The 17,081-nt window shown below is 47.9% G+C and overlaps 1 protein-coding gene across 1 annotated transcript in view; it reads right to left on the reverse strand.

Annotated features, from left to right (window-relative positions):
* The window catches only part of C3H9orf24 (chromosome 3 C9orf24 homolog), a 34,311-nt gene that overhangs the window by 3,553 nt on the left and 13,677 nt on the right, over positions 1 to 17,081 (reverse strand). Inside the window, exons 2-5 of the mRNA XM_032214619.1 lie at positions 15,246 to 15,393; positions 12,075 to 12,187; positions 8,881 to 8,956; positions 5,071 to 5,284 (exon numbers count right to left, since the gene is read on the reverse strand). Coding sequence (XP_032070510.1) covers positions 5,071 to 5,284; positions 8,881 to 8,956; positions 12,075 to 12,187; positions 15,246 to 15,393 — 551 coding nt within the window. The remainder of the gene's footprint in view (positions 1 to 5,070; positions 5,285 to 8,880; positions 8,957 to 12,074; positions 12,188 to 15,245; positions 15,394 to 17,081) is intronic.

Here is a 17,081-nt window from a genome sequence, read left to right on the forward strand (position 1 = left end):
TTCTAGTCCAACCCCCTGCTCAAGCAAAAGAGCCTCTACCATTTCAGACAAGTAGCTATCGGATAGCGAGTGAGCTGCGACGCGCCGGCAAAAGGGTGCTTTGCAGCAACAGGGGCCAGAACCGGTACCGGTGTTCCCGGTTAATTACTTCCGGGTTCACCGACGAACCGGTTCGTGCGAACCGGTGCGAACCGGGAGGAACCCATCCCTGGGCTATCCAATCTCTTCTTAAAAGCCTCCAGTGATGGAGTACCCACAGTTTCTGGTGGCAAGCGGTTCCGCTGGTTAATTGTTCTCACCGATAGGAAATTTCTCCTTAATTCCAGGTTCTTTCTCTCCTTGGTTAGTTAGCTAGCTAGCTAGCTAGTTAGTTTTTTTCACTGGTTCCCACGGAACTAGCTGCGCATCTTTGCAGTGGCCATGAAGCTGTGGCAACGATTTTCAGTTGCCTCTTGAAAAAAAAGCAACTTTGGGACAATCATGACCTGGATGGCTAAGGGCCCTATACATTATTGCAGTGTTTCTCAACCTTGGCGACTTTAAGTCCTGTGGACTTCAACTCCCAGAATCCCCCAGCCCCCCCCCCCACTATAAAAAAACCACAAAATACAGATAGTCCTTCCACTTACGACCACGATTGAGCCCATGGTTTCTGGGGTTAAGCGAGACATTTTACTAAGTGAGTCTTGCTCCATTTTACAACACTTTCCTTGGTGCAGTCGTTAATTCCTGCCATTGTTAAGACAGTCACACGGTTTGTTAAGTGAATCTGGCTTCCTGTGGACTTGGCTTGTCAGACGGTCGCAAAAGGGGGATCACCTGACACAGCGACGGTCATAAGTATGAACCGGCACCTAAAATTTGATTGCCTGATCATGGGAATGCTACAAAGGTCAGAAGGGTGAAAAATGGTCATCGGTCACTTTTTCCAGTGCCGTTGCAACCTTGAACAGTCGCTAAATGAACTGTTGTAAGTCGAGGACTACCTGTAACAGAGTTGCTGTCTATCCCACATTTTCCTGTCTTACCAAGAAGTAGGTTGTGGTTTACTTTATCAAATGCCTTCTTGAAGTATTGCTGAATCTTGTCACTCTCCCCAAAAATGACTTACACGATGACATTCCCCATTCTTCCAAGAATATCGGAATATTTAATCCCTTTATGGCCCTTCTATGGTTTCCTTCCTTTAGTCCCATCCTTGATAAGGTATGTCCAGCTTAGGCCGGGACAATACAGACTTTGGAATTGATGGGCTAGTTGACATAGTGAGATATCAGCTCTGAAATGTAGACTTTGAAGTTAATTTTTAATTTAACCTACATTTTTAAAGACATTTTTCAGACATTTCAGACATTTATTACGATTTATAGGCCGCCCTTCTCCCTGAGGGGACTCAGGGCGGCTTACAATCACGGGAAGGGGGTGCAATAATACAAGACAAACAGTGAGTAAACAAGATAGATAATAAAACACCAACTTGCATTCAACAGTCAACACTCGGGCGGGTAATTTAAAAACTTATCCCCAGGCCTGCTGGGAGAGCCAGGTCTTAAGGGCCGTGCGGAAGGTCTGGATGGTGGTGAGGGTACGAATCTCAACGGGGAGATCGTTCCACAGGGTCGGAGCTGCAGCAGAAAAGGCTCTCCTCCGTGTAGTCGCCAGTCGACATTGACTGGTGGATGGAATCCGGAGGAGGCCCAATCTGTGCGATCTAATCGGTCGGAGGGAGGTAATCGGCAGGAGGCGGTCTCTCAGGTACCCAGATCCACTACCATGGAGTGCTTTAAAGGTGGTCATCAATACCCTGAAGCGCACCCAGAGACCGACAGGTAGCCAGTGCAGCTCGCGGAGGATGGGTGTAATGTGGGCGAACCGCGGTGCGCCCACTATCACTCGCGCGGCCGCATTCTGAACTAACTGCAGTCGCCGGATGCACTTCAAGGGCAGCCCCATGTAGAGCCCATTGCAGTATTCCAGCCTAGAGGTCACAAGGGCTCGAGTGACGGAGTTAGGACGGAGTTCTCTGCACGTAAGGAGGGCAAGCTAAACACAGGGAATGTCCACGCATTTCGGTGGTCTCGGTGAAAAAATTAACATTTTATGTTTAAGTCCCCACTGACGGATTTTTTTCCTCCAGTACTAAATGCGAGTCACTCTTTCTCTCTCTCCCCCAGTCTCTCCCTTTCTCTCTCTCCATCTCTCTCCATCTTTGTCTCTCTCTTTCTCTCTTCATCTCTGTTTCTTTCTCTTTCCATCTCTCTCTCCATCTCTCTTTCTTTCTCCATGTCTCTCCCCATCTCACTCAACCTCTTTCTCCTTCTCTCTCTCTCCCCCTCTCTCCATTTCTTTCTCTTTCTCTTTCCATCTCTCCCCCTCCCTCTCCATCTCTCCCTCTCCCTCTTTGTCTCTCTCTCCCCATCTCGCTCAATCTCTGTCTCTTTCTCCATATCTCTCCCTTCCTCTCTATCTCTTTCTTTCTCTTTCCATCTCTCCCTCTCCATCTTTGTCTCTCTCCCTTTCCCCTTCTCTCCCTCTCCATCTCTCTCTTTCTCTTTCCATCTCTCTCTCTCTCTTTTTCTTCATCTCTCCCCTCCATCTCTCCCTCTCCATCTTTGTCTCTCTCTCTCTCCATCTTTCTCTTTCTCCATATATCTCCCTCCCTCTCCATCTTTGTCTCTCTCCCCATCTTGCTCAATCTCTTTCTCCTTCTCTCCCTCTCTCTCCCTCTCTCCATTTCTCTCTCTTTCTCTTCATCTCCCCCCTCCCTCTCCATCTCTCCCTCTCCATCTTTGTCTCTCTCTCTCTCCATCTTTCTCTTTCTCCATATATCTCCCTCCCTCTCCATCTTTGTCTCTCTCCCCATCTTGCTCAATCTCTTTCTCCTTCTCTCCCTCTCTCTCCCTCTCTCCATTTCTCTCTCTTTCTCTTCATCTCCCCCCTCCCTCTCCATCTCTCCCTCTCCATCTTTCTCTCTCTCTCTCTCCATCTTTCTCTTTCTCCATATATCTTCATCCCTTTTCATCTTTGTCTCTCTCTCTCCCCCACATTTCTCTGTCTCTTTCTCCATATCTCTCCCTCCCTCTCTATCTTTCTTTCTCTTTCCATCTCTCCCTCTCCATCTTTGTCTCTCTCCCCATCTCGCTCAATCTCTCTCTCTTTCTCCTTCTCCCCCTCTCCATCTCTCTTTCTTGCTCTTTCCATCTCTCTCTCTTTCTCTTCATCTCTCCCCCTCCCTCTCCCTCTCTCCCTCTCCATCTTTGTCTCTCTCTCTCTTTCCATCTTTCTCTTTCTCCATATATATCCCTCTCTCTCCATCTCTCTATTTCTCTTTCCATCTCTCTCTCTCTCTCCTTCTCTCCATCTCTCTCCCTCTTCTTCTCCATCTCCATCTCTCTGTCTCTCTCTCTCAGTCTCTCTCCATCTCTTTCTCTGTTTATGAATGTGTGTGTTTGTGTGTGCATGGGGGGGGGGGGGAAGATGACCAGGTTATACAGTGCTGTTCTTCAACATTAGCAAGTTCAAGATGGGCGGACTTCAATTGCCAGAATTCACCAGCCAACATGATTTCTCCTACCCCATTAATCTTTTAGTTAAAATATACGTGGTTGCTATTTAGCAATTAAAGTTATGGCTTCACTCCTGAAGCTTCTTTTGCATCCATGAGGACATTTTCCTAAAACCTTTGATGGAAAATGTAACCACTGCTATGAACCCTTTTTACAGAATTTGCTTATCAAGCAGTTTAGGAGATTCAATGCACAACGTCTCCTCCTCCTCCTCCTCCTCCTCCTCCTTGCCCCCCACAACCCTCAAGTGGGGAAAAAACATCAGAAGAAGCTCTCATCCCAGGAACAAGTGGCTATTTGAAATCAGAGCTTCTGTAGCAGGAATTTTCTCCCCCCTTCCGTCAACGGAAGCACAATACTGACCTCCACAGTTAGTGAGAACATTTTCAGGCAGCGGGAAGGATAATTCTGAATCCAGCATTTCTCAACCTCACTTTAAGATGGGTGAACATCAACTCCCAGAATGCCCCAATCAGCAAGCTTTAAGATGGGTGGATTTTAATTCCCAGAATTACACAGCCAGAAAGCTTTAAGATAAGTGGATTTCAACTGAAGGACTTCAAGTCCCAGAATTCCCCAGCCAGCATGCTTTAAGATAGCTGGATTTTAATCCCCAGAGTTCTCCAGCCCACATGATTTAAGACTGATGGACTTCAAGTCCCAGAATTCCCCAACCAGCATATTTTAAGATGGTAGGATTTTAATTCCCAGAAATCCCCACCAAGCAAGCTTTAAGATGGGTGGATTTTAAATATCCAGAGTTCCCAAGCCCACATGATTTAAGACTGATGGACTTCGTCCCAGAATTCCACTGGGTCGACTCCCAGAATTCCCCAGCCAGCATGCCTTAAGATGGATGGACTTCAACTCCCAGAATTCCCCAGTCAGCATGCTTTAAGATGGGTGGATTTTAATTCCCAGAATTACACAGCCAGCAAGCTTTAAGATACGTGGATTTTAAATATCCGGAATTCCACATCCAGCATCATTTAAGACTGATGGACTTCAAGTCCCAGAATTCCACTGGGTCAACTCCCAGAATTCCCCAGCCAGCATGCATTAAGATGGGTGGGTCTGAACTCCCAGAATTCCCCAGCCAGAATATCTGTCCATCATAACATTGCTGAGGTCAACACAAAAACTGTTTTGGGAACGTAAGATTGAGTCTCCACCCTTGGCAGCTTTAAGACGTGTGGACTTCAACTCCCAGAATTCCTCAGCCTGGCTGAGGAATTCTGGGAGTTGAAGTCCACACGTCTTAAAGCTGCCAACTTTGGAGACTCCTGTTTTTGGAGGACACCTCAAGAGAAGTTGGTTGCTCTCCAGCTGGAAGACTCCACATGATGGACCCAAACTCTAACTTCAGGGGGGCATCCTGCCCCAACCCCAGGAAACCTATCTGTCGTGCCCCACTGGTCTGTCCGACCCCCCTGAGCCCACCCACAAAGGACCCCCCCCAGGAGGAGTTGGAGGAAGAGAGGCTACAGGACCGAAGCCTCCGAACCTTACAATCTTCTCAACTAGCTGGCTGATCTGCCTCTCGGTGCTGGGGGCTCCGTCCACGTAGTAGTCCATCCCACGTAAGCAGTAATGGCGGCCGGTGCAGGGGCTGTAGTATCCTTGGTAGGGCATCCGGCCCGGGATGGAGTATTGATGCTGGACGTAGGGAAGCTGCTTCCGAGACAAACTGTTCAACATGTTGACCACGACTTCCCGTTCTGGAGAAAAGAGGTCAGAAAGAGAGGACGGCTAGAGGGCAGAGCCGAGAGATGCTGGGTCCATCGGCAGCGGGTTCAAGGCAGGGGTGAAATCCAGCCGGTTCTGACAGGTTCCGGAGGACCAGTAGCGGAAATTTTGAGTAGTTCGGAGAACCGGCAAATGCCACCTGTGGCTGGCCCCAGAGTGGGGAGGGAGTGGGGATTTTGCAGGATCCTTCCCCTGCCACGCCCACCACACCACACCACGCCCACCACACCACGCCCACCCAGCCACGCCCCCAGAACCGGTAGTAAAAAAAAAAGAATTTCACCACTGGTTCAAGGCCAACCTCGGCGGGTTCAAGAAGCAACTTGGAATTAAGAGCCCGAGGTGGCGCAGTGGTTAGGGTGCAGTACTGCAAGCCACTTCAGCTGACTGTTATCTGCAGTTCGGTGGTTCTAATCTCACTGGCTCAAGGTTGACTCAGCCTTCCATCCTTCCGAGGTGGGTGAAATGAGGACCCGGATTGTTGTTGGGGGCGATATGCTGACTCTGTAAACCGCTTAGAGAGGGCTGAAAGCCCTATGAAGCGGTATATAAGTCTAACTGCTATTGCTATTGCTATTAAGGAGAAACTTCCCAACAGTGTGGACAACTAAGCAGTGGAACCACTTGCCACAAGAGGTTATGGGTGCCTCATTACTGGAGATTTTTAAGAAGAGACTAGACAGTCACTTGTTCTGAAATGGTACAAGGCTGGGATGGTGAACCTATGACACGCGTGACAGAAGTGGCACGCAGCGCCCTCTCTGCACAGCGCCAGCCATTGTGCGTATGGACACATCCCTCCCACCAGCCAGCTGGTCTTTGGGTCTCTGCTGCACAAGCGTGGGGGGTGAGGCGTATGCAGGGGGGGCTGCACATGATGCGTGGAGGCGGGCCCCCGCCTGCATTGCATTTTGGGGGTGTGCATTTGAAATTTTGAAATTTAATAAAATTTGTATGCCACCCACTCCCTTGGGACTCTGGGCGGCTTACAGAACAAGATAAAAAGCATTTAAAAAAAATTAAGAATAAAAATACAGTTGTTAAAATCACATACCATCCATTCTGTCTAAGTGGGGCTGGACATTAATCAACAGCCCCAGGCCTGCCGAAACAGCCAGGTTTTGGTGGCTTTTCGGAAGGCCGGGAGAGTGGTAAGGGTCCGGATCTCTACAGGTAGATCGTTCCACAGGGCCGGAGCAGCTACAGAGAAGGCCCTCTCCCGAGGGGCCGCCAGCCGGCATTGTCTGGCCGACGGCACCCGGAGGAGGCCCAACCTGTGAGATCTTGTTGGTCGTTGGGAGGTATGTGGCAGGAGGCGGTCTCTCAGGTAGCCAGGTCCTAAGCCATGTAGGGCTTTAAAAGTAACGACTAGCACCTTGAAGCGGGTCCGGAGACCAATAGGGAGCCAGTGCAGCTCGCGGAGGATAGGTGTAACATGGGTGTATCTAGGTACACCCAATATCGCTCGCACGGCTGCATTCTGGACCAACTGCAGTCTTCGAACACTCTTCAGGGGCAGCCCCATGTAGAGCGTGTTACAGTAATCCAGACTTGAGGTGATGAGGGCGTGAGTGACCATTCGAAGTGCCTCCCAGTCCAGGTAGGACCACAACTGGTGCACCAGGCGAACCTGGGCAAAGGCCCCTCTGGTCACAGCTGACAGATGGTGTTCTAACGTCAGCTGCGGGTCCAGGAGGACACCCGGATTGCGGACCCTCTCTGAGGGGTGTATGATTTCACCCCCCAGGCTAAGAGGTGGAATGTCTGGACTATCCTTGGGAGGCAGCATCAATAGCCACCTGGTCTTGTCTGGATTGAGTGCAAGCTTGTTCGCTCCCATCCAGACCCTGATAGCCAGACCCTGCATACGCTTTAGGCACTCAGTCTGGAAAAGGTTATCCACCCTTGGTATAGAATTTCCAGCCCATGAAGGGGGCTGGACTAGAAGACCTCCAAGGTCCCCTCCAGCTCTATTCTGAGGGATTGACTCAGGGAGCACCCCCCTTCTCAGAATGCAACATTTGAGAACTCAAGATTCAGAATAACGGAACAGAGTTGGAAGGGACCTCGGGGGGGGGTCTTCTAGTCCAACCCCCTGCTCAAGCAGGAGACCCTATCCCATTTGACGCAATTGAATCTTAAAAGCTCAGTGATGGAACCCCCACAACTTCTAGTGACAAGCTGTTCCACTGATTAATTGTTCTCAGTGTCTGGAAATTTCTCCTTTATTTCAGGTTGCTTCTCTCCTTGATTGGTTTCCACCCGTTGCTTCGTGTCCTGCCCTCAGGTGCTTTGGAGAATAGCTTGACTCCCTCTTGTTTGGGGCAGCCCCTATGAGATATTGGAAGGCTGCTATCATGTCTCCCCTAGTCCTTCTTTTCCTGCAACCGTTCTTCCTATGTTTTAGTCTCCAGTCCCCTCATCATCTTTGTTGCTCTTCTCTGTACTCTTTCCAGAGTCTCAGCATCTTTTCTACATCGTGGAGACCAAAACTGAATGCAATACAGAGTTGGAAGGGACCTTGGAGGTCTTCTAGTCCAACCCCCTGCCTAGGCAGGAAACCCTATACCATTTCAGACAAATGGCTATCCAACATCTTCTTAAAGACTTCCAGTGTTGGGGCATTCACAACTCTGGAGGCAACTTCTGTTCCACTGGTTAATTGCTCTCACTGTTAGGAAATTTCTCCTCAGTTCTAAGTTGCTTCTCTCCTGGATTAGTTTCCACCCATTGCTTCTTGTCCTGCCCTCAGGTGCTTTGGAAAATAGCTTGACTCCCTCTTCTTTGGGGCAGCCCCTGAGATATTGGAAGGCTGCTATCCAGTCTCCCCTGGTCCTTCTTTTCATTAAGCTAGACATCCCCAGTTCCTGCAACCGTTCTTCGTATGTTTTAGCCTCCTGCCCCCTAAAATTCACCAAACCTGAAGTGATAGCAGCCACGGAGCCTCAAGGCTTCACAACAATGTTTTCAGATTCCCAATCAAGGAGAATATTTATATTTCAGGGTTGAAAAGGAGAAGGAGGGAGAGGAGGAGGAGGAGGAGGAGGAGGAGGAGGAGGAGGAGGAGGAGGAGGAGGAGGAGGAGGAGGAGGAGGAGGAGGAGATGGAGGGAGACGGGGAGGAGGAGGGGGAGAGAAGGAGAGAGCAGGAGATGACAACTGTGGGGTACTTGGTGCTTTCTGAGTTTGGTTGTTTTCTCCCAGACCTTTGATTATCTAACGTGGTAATATCATCACTGCTAGAAAGGGATTGTATATAATCAGAGAGCAAATCCCACTCCCTTTTGGCACTGATGCTGTTACCTAGTTGGGTCATGAAACGTCTGCAAGGAAACCACCAAGCTCAGAGAGCACAAAGCACCCCACAGTCCTCCTCCTCCTCCTCCTCCTCCTCTACTTCCTCCTCTCAGAAAACCCAACTCCCTTCTAGCACTGATGATGATACCTAGTTGCGTGATGAAATGCCTGCAAGGAAACAACCAAGGGCCATTCGTAGCCCCGATTGCATAGCTGTCTTATGCGTAAATTGGGGTGAGGGTGAGCGGGGGGAAAGCTCCAGGAAGAGGTACCGTAATTGTTGAGTCGCTCAGGTTTCGGAGGGTACTCCATGGGCATCCCACGCAGAATGGAGTCCATGCCACCCGCCTGAAAGGCAAATTTGCAACAGGTAAGTCCGTTTCTGCTGGAAAGAAGATGGGCGGCAACAGCCCCAGAGCAGAACTCGAAAAGATTCCCGATGGAGTCCTGCCTTAGTTTCAGGTCAGGATTTGTCAATTTCAACAACTTTAAGATTATTAGCAATAGCAATAGCAATAGCAGTTAGACTTATATACCACTTCATAGGGCTTTCAGCCCCCTCTAAGCGGTTTACAGAGTCAGCATATCACCCCCTGCAGTCTGGATCCTCGTTTCACCCACCTCGGAAGGATGGAAGGCTGAGTCAACCTTGAGCCGGTGAGATTAGAACCGCCGAACTGCAGCTTAGCAGTCAGCTGAAGTGACCTGCAGTACTGCATTTAACCACTGCGCCACCTTGGCTCTTTTATATATATATATATATATATATATATATATATATATATATATATATATATATAGAGAGAGAGAGAGAGAGAGAGAGACAGAGACAGAGAGAGAGAGAGAGAGACAGAGAGACAGAGACAGAGAGAGAGACAGAGACAGAGACAGAGAGACAGAGAGACAGAGAGAGACAGAGAGAGACAGAGAGACAGAAAGACAGACAGAGACAGAGACAGAGACAGAGAGAGAGGGAGAGAGAGAGGGAGAGATAGGTATAGGTAAAGAGATATAGAGATAGAGAGAGAGAGATAGATAGATAGATATAGGTAGAGATAGAGATAGAGATATAAGTAGCAATAGCAATAGCAATAGCAGTTAGACTTATATACTGCTTCATAGGGCTTTCAGCCCTCTCTAAGCGGTTTACAGAGTCAGCATATCGCCCCCAACAACAATCCGGGTCCTCATTTTACCCACCTCGGAAGGATGGAAGGCTGAGTCAACCTTGAGCCTGTGAGATTTGAACCGCCAAACTGCAGATAGCAGTCAGCTGAAGTGGCCTGCAGTACTGCACTCTAACCACTGCGCCACCTCGGCTCTTTTTGTTGGCGGACTTCAATTCCCAGAATTCCCTGGGCAGCTCATTCCCTTTTCAAAATGGGACCTTGTTAAAAATAGCCCCGCCCCTTCCTCAAATGTAGGGAGGGTAGTTTAGAAACCAAATAGATCAGCAATGAAATCCTAAAACAGGAATCCAAGTCGTTCTTGACTTACGACCACCGAATGAGCCCAAAAGGTCCCTTGCTAAGCAAAAACAGGGGCTAAGTGAATTTTGCTCCATTTTTACGACTTTTCCTGCAGCGATTGTTAAGTGAATCTCTAAGGTGGTTGAGTTAGTAAGATGGTTGTTAAATGAATCCGTCTTCCCCATTGACGTGGCTTGTCAGAAGGTCGCAAAAGGGGATCGCGTGATTCCCCAGGACGTTGCAACCCTCATAAAGGCGAGTCAGTTGCCAAGCGTTTGAATTTTGATTGTGTGACCCCCGGGATGCTGCAACGGTCGTAAGTGTGACAAATGGTCGTACATCACTTTTTTCACTGCCTTTGTATGTTTGAACGGTCACTAAACAAACTACTGTAAGTCCAGGACTAACCTGTACCAGTCTGCCAACTGCTCCCCTGAATGGTTATTGATTGGGTTAGATCAATCATTCCCAAATGGATTGATATTCCTTGGAGACAGCAGGTCATTTGCATCCTTTGAGAGGGTCCTTGAGGCCACTTGGAGGTTTATCTCTGTCCTCAGGGTCACCTGAGTGGTGCAAATGGGTGTGGAGCCTTCCTGGAAGTGCTGATACATCCTTCAGGAAACACAACTCAACAATGCACTTCTTTTAGCAGTGACAAGAAGGCTCCACACCCATTTGCACCACTCAGGTGACCCTGAGGACAGAGATAAACCTTCCAAGTGGCCTCAAGGACCCTCTAAAAAGGATGCAAATAACCAGCTGTCTGCAAGGAGTATAAATCCTTCCCTTCCCCACCATCCAGTCAGGGCTGAAGAAGCTTCTTGGATGAGAAGCGAAACATCATCCAAGAAAAAGCAGAAAGTCCAGTTGCCTCTTGAAAAGGCACCTTTGGGACAACAAGGACCTTGGATGATTGAGAATCTCTACAGACTTTTAGCTACACAATTTGGGATGAAGACCCTTGGAAGGGGGTGGGAGAAGGAATGGATTTCCAGAGCAAAAAATTGCAGACTACAGGAACCATTTGCAGCACTCAGGTGACCCTGAGGACAGAGATAAACCTCCAAGTGGCCTCAACGACCCTCCAAGTGGCCTCAACAACCCTCTAAAAAGGATGCAAATGACGAGCTGTTGGCAAGGAGTATAAATCCTCCCCTTCCCCATCCAATCAGTGCTGAAGAAGCTTCTTGGATTAGCTATCCAACTTGGAATGGTGTGGGAGAAGGAATGGATTTCCAGAGGAAAAAGTGCAGACTACAGGAACCATTTGCAGCACTCAGGTGACCCTGACGACAGAGATAAACCTCCAAGTGGCCTCAATGACCCTCCAAGTGGCCTCAACGACCCTCTCAAAGGTTGCAAATGACCAGCTCCCTGCAAGGAATATAAATCCTTCCTACAGGAACCATTTGCAGCACTCAGGTGACCCTGAGGACAGAGATAAACCTCCAGGTGGCCTCAACAATTTCTCAAAGGATGCAAATGACCAGCTCCCTGCAAGGAATATAAATCCTTCCTACAGGAACCATTTGCAGCACTCAGGTGACCCTGACGACAGAGATAAACCTCCAAGTGGCCTCAACGACCCTCTCAAAGGATGCAAATGACCAGCTCCCTGCAAGGAATATAAATCCTTCCTACAGGAACCATTTGCAGCACTCAGGTGACCCTGAGGACAGAGATAAACCTCCAGGTGGCCTCAACAATTTCTCAAAGGATGCAAATGACCAGCTGCCTGCAAGGAATATAAATCCTTCCTTTCCCCACCATCCGGTCAGACCGGAAGAAGCTTCTTGGATGAGAAGCGAAACATCTTCAACGAAAAAATAGAAAGTCCAGTGGCCTCTTGAAAAGGACAACTGAATGGGGAGATTCCCTATGCATTGTGGGTGTGCCCCCCCACAGGATAAGATTCCCCCCAGCACCCCCAACTGTTTCTTAACCTCTTCCCCATTCCTGGAGAAAAGCAGCCCCCCCCCCCGAGCGTGGCTTACCCTGGGGATCCGTGGCAAGTACGTGGTATATCGGTTCCAGGCTGCGCTGTTGTACGGCCCGGTCCTCCACGTCGCATATCTGTCATTGCCGACAAAGACCGGGTTGAATTTTTCTGGGTTTGGAAGAGAAAGGAGGGTTTTCAGGAAATGGGGGAGTGTGGGGGGGGGGGGGAAGCAGGAGACCCCAAGTGGAAGGGAGAGTCGGGGGTGGCACCCGGAGTCTTGAGGGCATGGCGGGAAATATTCATTCATTTGTTTGTTTGTAAAATGTATTGGCCACCAGCTTGCCATAAGAGAGCCGAGGTGGCGCAGTGGTTAGGGTGCAGTACTGCAGGCCACTTCAGCTGACTGTTATCTGCAGTTCAGCGGTTCGAATCTCACCGGCTCAAGGTTGACTCAGCCTTCCATCCTTCCGAGGTGGGTGAAATGAGGACCCAGACTGTGGGGGCGATATGCTGACTCTGTAAACCGCTTAGAGAGGGCTGAAAGCCCTATGAAGCAGTATATAAGTCTAACTGCTATTGCTAACTGCTATAAGGACGTTGCAGAGCATATACCGTTAAAAACATTAAAAAAAGATATTAAAACCCAGGACACATGGGGAGCCCGGGGGGTGGAGTGGGGAGGGGACAATGGGATCTGTTCAAGGGTGGATTTCAATTTTTTTTTACTACCGGTTCGGTGGGCGTGGCTAGATGTCAATCACGCACACTCAGTCACATGACCCCCTCACCAAGCCATGGTGAAAAGTTTTGACAGGAGTGGGGGGGCTCTCCAGCCTCACCAGAGCTAAGGGGGGAGCTCCTACAAATTACCCAGTAAGGTGAAAAAATGGTTTTGTCTTCCCCGACCCTCAGGAGTTCTCTGCAGGCTTCAGCAGGGCTGGGGGAAGGCAAAAACACCTCCGTTTTGCGAAAAAATTGGTGGAAAACGGGTTGATTTTCACAAAAACGGAGGCATTTTTTTCGTGCGTTGCACTCCGGCCTGCCACTCATGTGGCCCGGTTCCCCTCTCCGCCCCCCAGCCAGGTCGCCAAGCCACCAACTGTTTCCTGCTTGAGCAGAGGGTTGGACTAGAAGACCTCCAAGGTCCCTTCCAACTCTGTTATTCTGTTAGTTGCTCAGCGAGTCAGTTGCTAAGTAAGTTTGTCCCTTTTTTACCAACTTTCCTGCCATGGTTGTTAAGTGAATCACTGCAGTTGTTTAAGTTAGTGACACGGATGTTAATTGAATCTGGCTTACCCATGGATTTTGCTTGTCAGATGGTCGCAAAATGGGGATCATGTAACCCCGGGAAACTGTGAACATCATAAATGCGGGTAGTTCTCGATTTATAACCACAACTGAGTCCCAATATTTTCTGTTAGTAGGTGAGAAATTTGTTAAGTGAGTTTTGCCCCGAAAATATATGACCTTTCTTGCCACGGTTGTTAAGTGGTGTAACTTTGAACGGTCACTAAATGAATCGTTGTAAGTGGAAGACTACTGGTTATATCTTGTGTGTTCTTCCTTCTGCTCTTTAGGCAGCTATTTCTTTCCTTCTTTCGGCTGCTGAAAGTAGGCGAAGATCGCCCCCAAATGTTTCGTGACTTTGAAATGTCAGCCGCAATTAGAAAGAATGGGGATCGAACGGATTCATCGCACGGCGTCTCCCCATTGGGTGACTCAGGATTCCTTCATGGGTTCAATAATAATAGAACCTGCGGCGTAGATTTTGCTTCCCCTGGAAACTCTCCAAATTTATCAGGGCTGACAAACACTGAGAAATCCTTTTTAGCTGTGAATTCTCACAAGGGAAGAAGATCGCCAACATCTGGCCAGGCGCCAGAGAGCGGCGGGTACAAGGTCTATGCCCGGAGTTGACAACTATGGGCCTTTACGAACTGTGGATTTCAACTCCCAGAATTCCCCAGGCAGCAAGCTTGAAGATGAATGGACTTCAATTCCCAGAATTCCCCAGCCATTTGTGGTTCTCTAATAAGCCATGGTGGCGCCAAGGTGGCGCAGTGGTTAAATGCAGCACTGCAGGCTACTTCAGCTGACTGCAGTTCTGCAGTTCGGCTGTTCAAATCTCACCGGCTCAGGGTTGACTCAGCCTTCCATCCTTCCGAGGTGGGTGAAATGAGGACCCGGATTGTTGTTGGGGGCAATATGCTGACTCTGTAAACCGCTTAGAGAGGGCTGAAAGCCCTATGAAGCGGTATATGTCTAACTGCTATGGCTATTGCTATTTATATATATCTCTCTCTCTCTACCTCTCTCTCTCTCTCTCTATCTCTCTCTCTCTCTATCTCTATACCTATACCTATCTCTCCCTCTCTCTCTCTCTCTTTCTATCTATCTATTTATCTCTCTCTCTCTCTCTCTCTCACTCACTCTCTATCATCTATCTATCTATCTATCTATCTATCTATCTATCTATCTATCTATCTATCTATCTATCTATCTATCATCTATCTACCTACCTACCTACCTACCTACCTACCTACCTACCTACCTACCTACCTACCTATCTATCTATCTATCTATCTATCTATCTATCTATCTATCTATCTATCTATCTATCTATCTAATCAGCTACTTCAGCTGACTGCAGTTCGGCTGTTCAAATCTCACCGGCTCAAGGTTGACTCAGCCTTCCATCCTTCCGAGGTGGGTGAAATGAGGACCCGGATTGTTGTTGGGGGCGATACGCTGACTCTGTAAACCGTTTAGAGAGGGCTGAAAGCCCTATGAAGCGGTATATAAGTCTAACTGCTATAGCTATTGAGCAAACCAAGGCTTAGTGTAGCAGAGAAATACAGATATACAGGTAGTTCTCGACTTACAACCGTTCGTTTAGAGAATGTTTGAATTCACAACGGCACTGAAAACAGTGATTTGCAACCAGGACCCACATTTAATATCTGTCGCTGCATCCCGGAGTCATGTGATCAAAATTTGGGCTCTTGTTAACCAGCATGCATTTATGAAGTTTGCCATATCCCGAGATCAAGGCTTCCAACAAGCACTTACTTAATGACCGCAATGATTCACTTAACAACCATGGCAAAAGAAGATCCTAAAACTGGACATGACTCAGTTAACAACCAACGATGGTCCTAACTCCAGGTCTACCTCTATCAAGGTGCAACAAGGGTCAAAGAGAAGGAGCTGATGACAACTTGAGTACCTTCTTCGCGGGACACCCAATATTTGTACGGCCGGTAAGCCGTTGGTTCTATGGAGTGCTTGTAGGAGTACTCTTGCACTGCCTTCTTCACCATCTTCTCCAGGTGGGCTTGGTCGATGGGATGGTCCACTCTGGGTATGGTCAAGCCCTACGGACAGAAGGAGAGCAAGTCAACTTTGGTGGCTTTGGAGGGACCATTTCTGGGCAAACGACTTCTCAAGTGGGGAATGTGGACACCTAGAATTGAAGAGTTGGCAAGGCCTTCTCTTTCTCCTCTACTACTCCAACGTTACTCAACCTTGGTAAAAAAAAAAATTCAATTTTTAAAATTTTTTATTCTCTAACAACCATTAAATCAAATAATTGTTATTCTTCTTTACATTTGTCATTCTTATACATTTGTTATTCCATTTAATAAGTTATAATATACAGTTTGGGTTGCTTTATTTACCATCCCTTCCACCTCTTGTAACACCACCTTATTTGCCCTTTCTTTTTTCCCTTCCTCCCTTCTCTCCTTCCTTCCTTCCTCCTCTCCTTCCCCTTCCTTCTTCCCTTACTTTCTCCTACTCCTACTCCTACTCTTCCTCTTCCCCTTCCTACCCTCTCTCTTTCTCTTCCTCTCCCTTCCACCCTCCTCTCCTTACCTCTTTCTTCTTTCCCTCTTCTTCCCCTTCCTTCTTCCCTTACCTCTCCCCTACTCCTACTCTCCCTCTTCCCCTTCCTACCCTCTTCTCCCTCTCTTCCTCTCCGTTCCACCCTCCTCTCCATACCTCTTTCTTCTTTCCCTCTTCTTCCCCTTCCTTCTTCCCTTACCTCTCCCCTACTCCTACTCTCCCTCTTCCCCTTCCTACCCTCTTCTCCCTCTCCCTTCCATCCTCCTCTCCTTACCTCTTTCTTCTTTCCTCCATCTTCCTTTCATTCTCTCCTCTTCTCTCTCTCTCTTTTTCTGTTGTTATAGGTATCTCTTTCAAATCTCAGTTTATGTTTCCTTGGGATGGTATTTCCGCAAACCCAAATATAATTTAGTATCATTTCTTATTCCCTTACCTTCCCTAATCTATCCTATCTACATCCCCCCACTTTATGTCTCGCTCTTAGATATATACTTATATATTTAATATTTTCTTTCCTGTTTTCCCCCTCCCCCCCCTTTTCCATTTAATAGTGCATCGCCTGGGTTCTGTATCTTTTCCCTCCTTTCTTTTCCTATCTTCCTTTCTCTAGCCACTCATAAAATCTTCCCCATGTCTTCAAGTACACCGATTCCTCTTTATCTTTTATTTTGATTGTCAACCTGCTTATCTCTGCACAATCTAATATCTTTTTTTAATTATCTCTTCATCTGTTGTAACTTATTTAATTTCCAATTCTGGGCAAATACAATTCTCGCTGCTGCAGTTACATGTATAATCAAAAAAGGTATCCTCTTTCTTAAGTTTCTCTGGGATGATATCTAGTAAAAATATCTCTGGTCTAGATTCTATTTCTTGTTATAACATTTTCTCTAGCCGTGCTCTTATTTTAGTCCAATATTTCCTTGCTTCTGCACATGTCCACCACATATAGAGCCGAGGTGGCGCAGTGGTTAGGGTGCAGTACTGCAGGCCACTTCAGCTGACTGCTAGTTCTGCAGGTCGGCGGTTCAAATCTCACCGGCTCAGGGTTGACTCAGCCTTCCATCCTTCCGAGGTGGGTAAAATGAGGACCCGGATTGTTGTTGGGGGCGATATGCTGACTCTGTAAACCGCTTAGAGAGGGTTGAAAGCCCTATGAAGCGGTATATAAGTCTAACTGCTATTGCTATTGCTATATGATAATAGAAACCTGTTGCTT

Source organism: Thamnophis elegans, chromosome 3, assembly GCF_009769535.1.
Source record: "Thamnophis elegans isolate rThaEle1 chromosome 3, rThaEle1.pri, whole genome shotgun sequence".
Taxonomy (NCBI): Eukaryota; Metazoa; Chordata; class Lepidosauria; order Squamata; family Colubridae; genus Thamnophis; species Thamnophis elegans.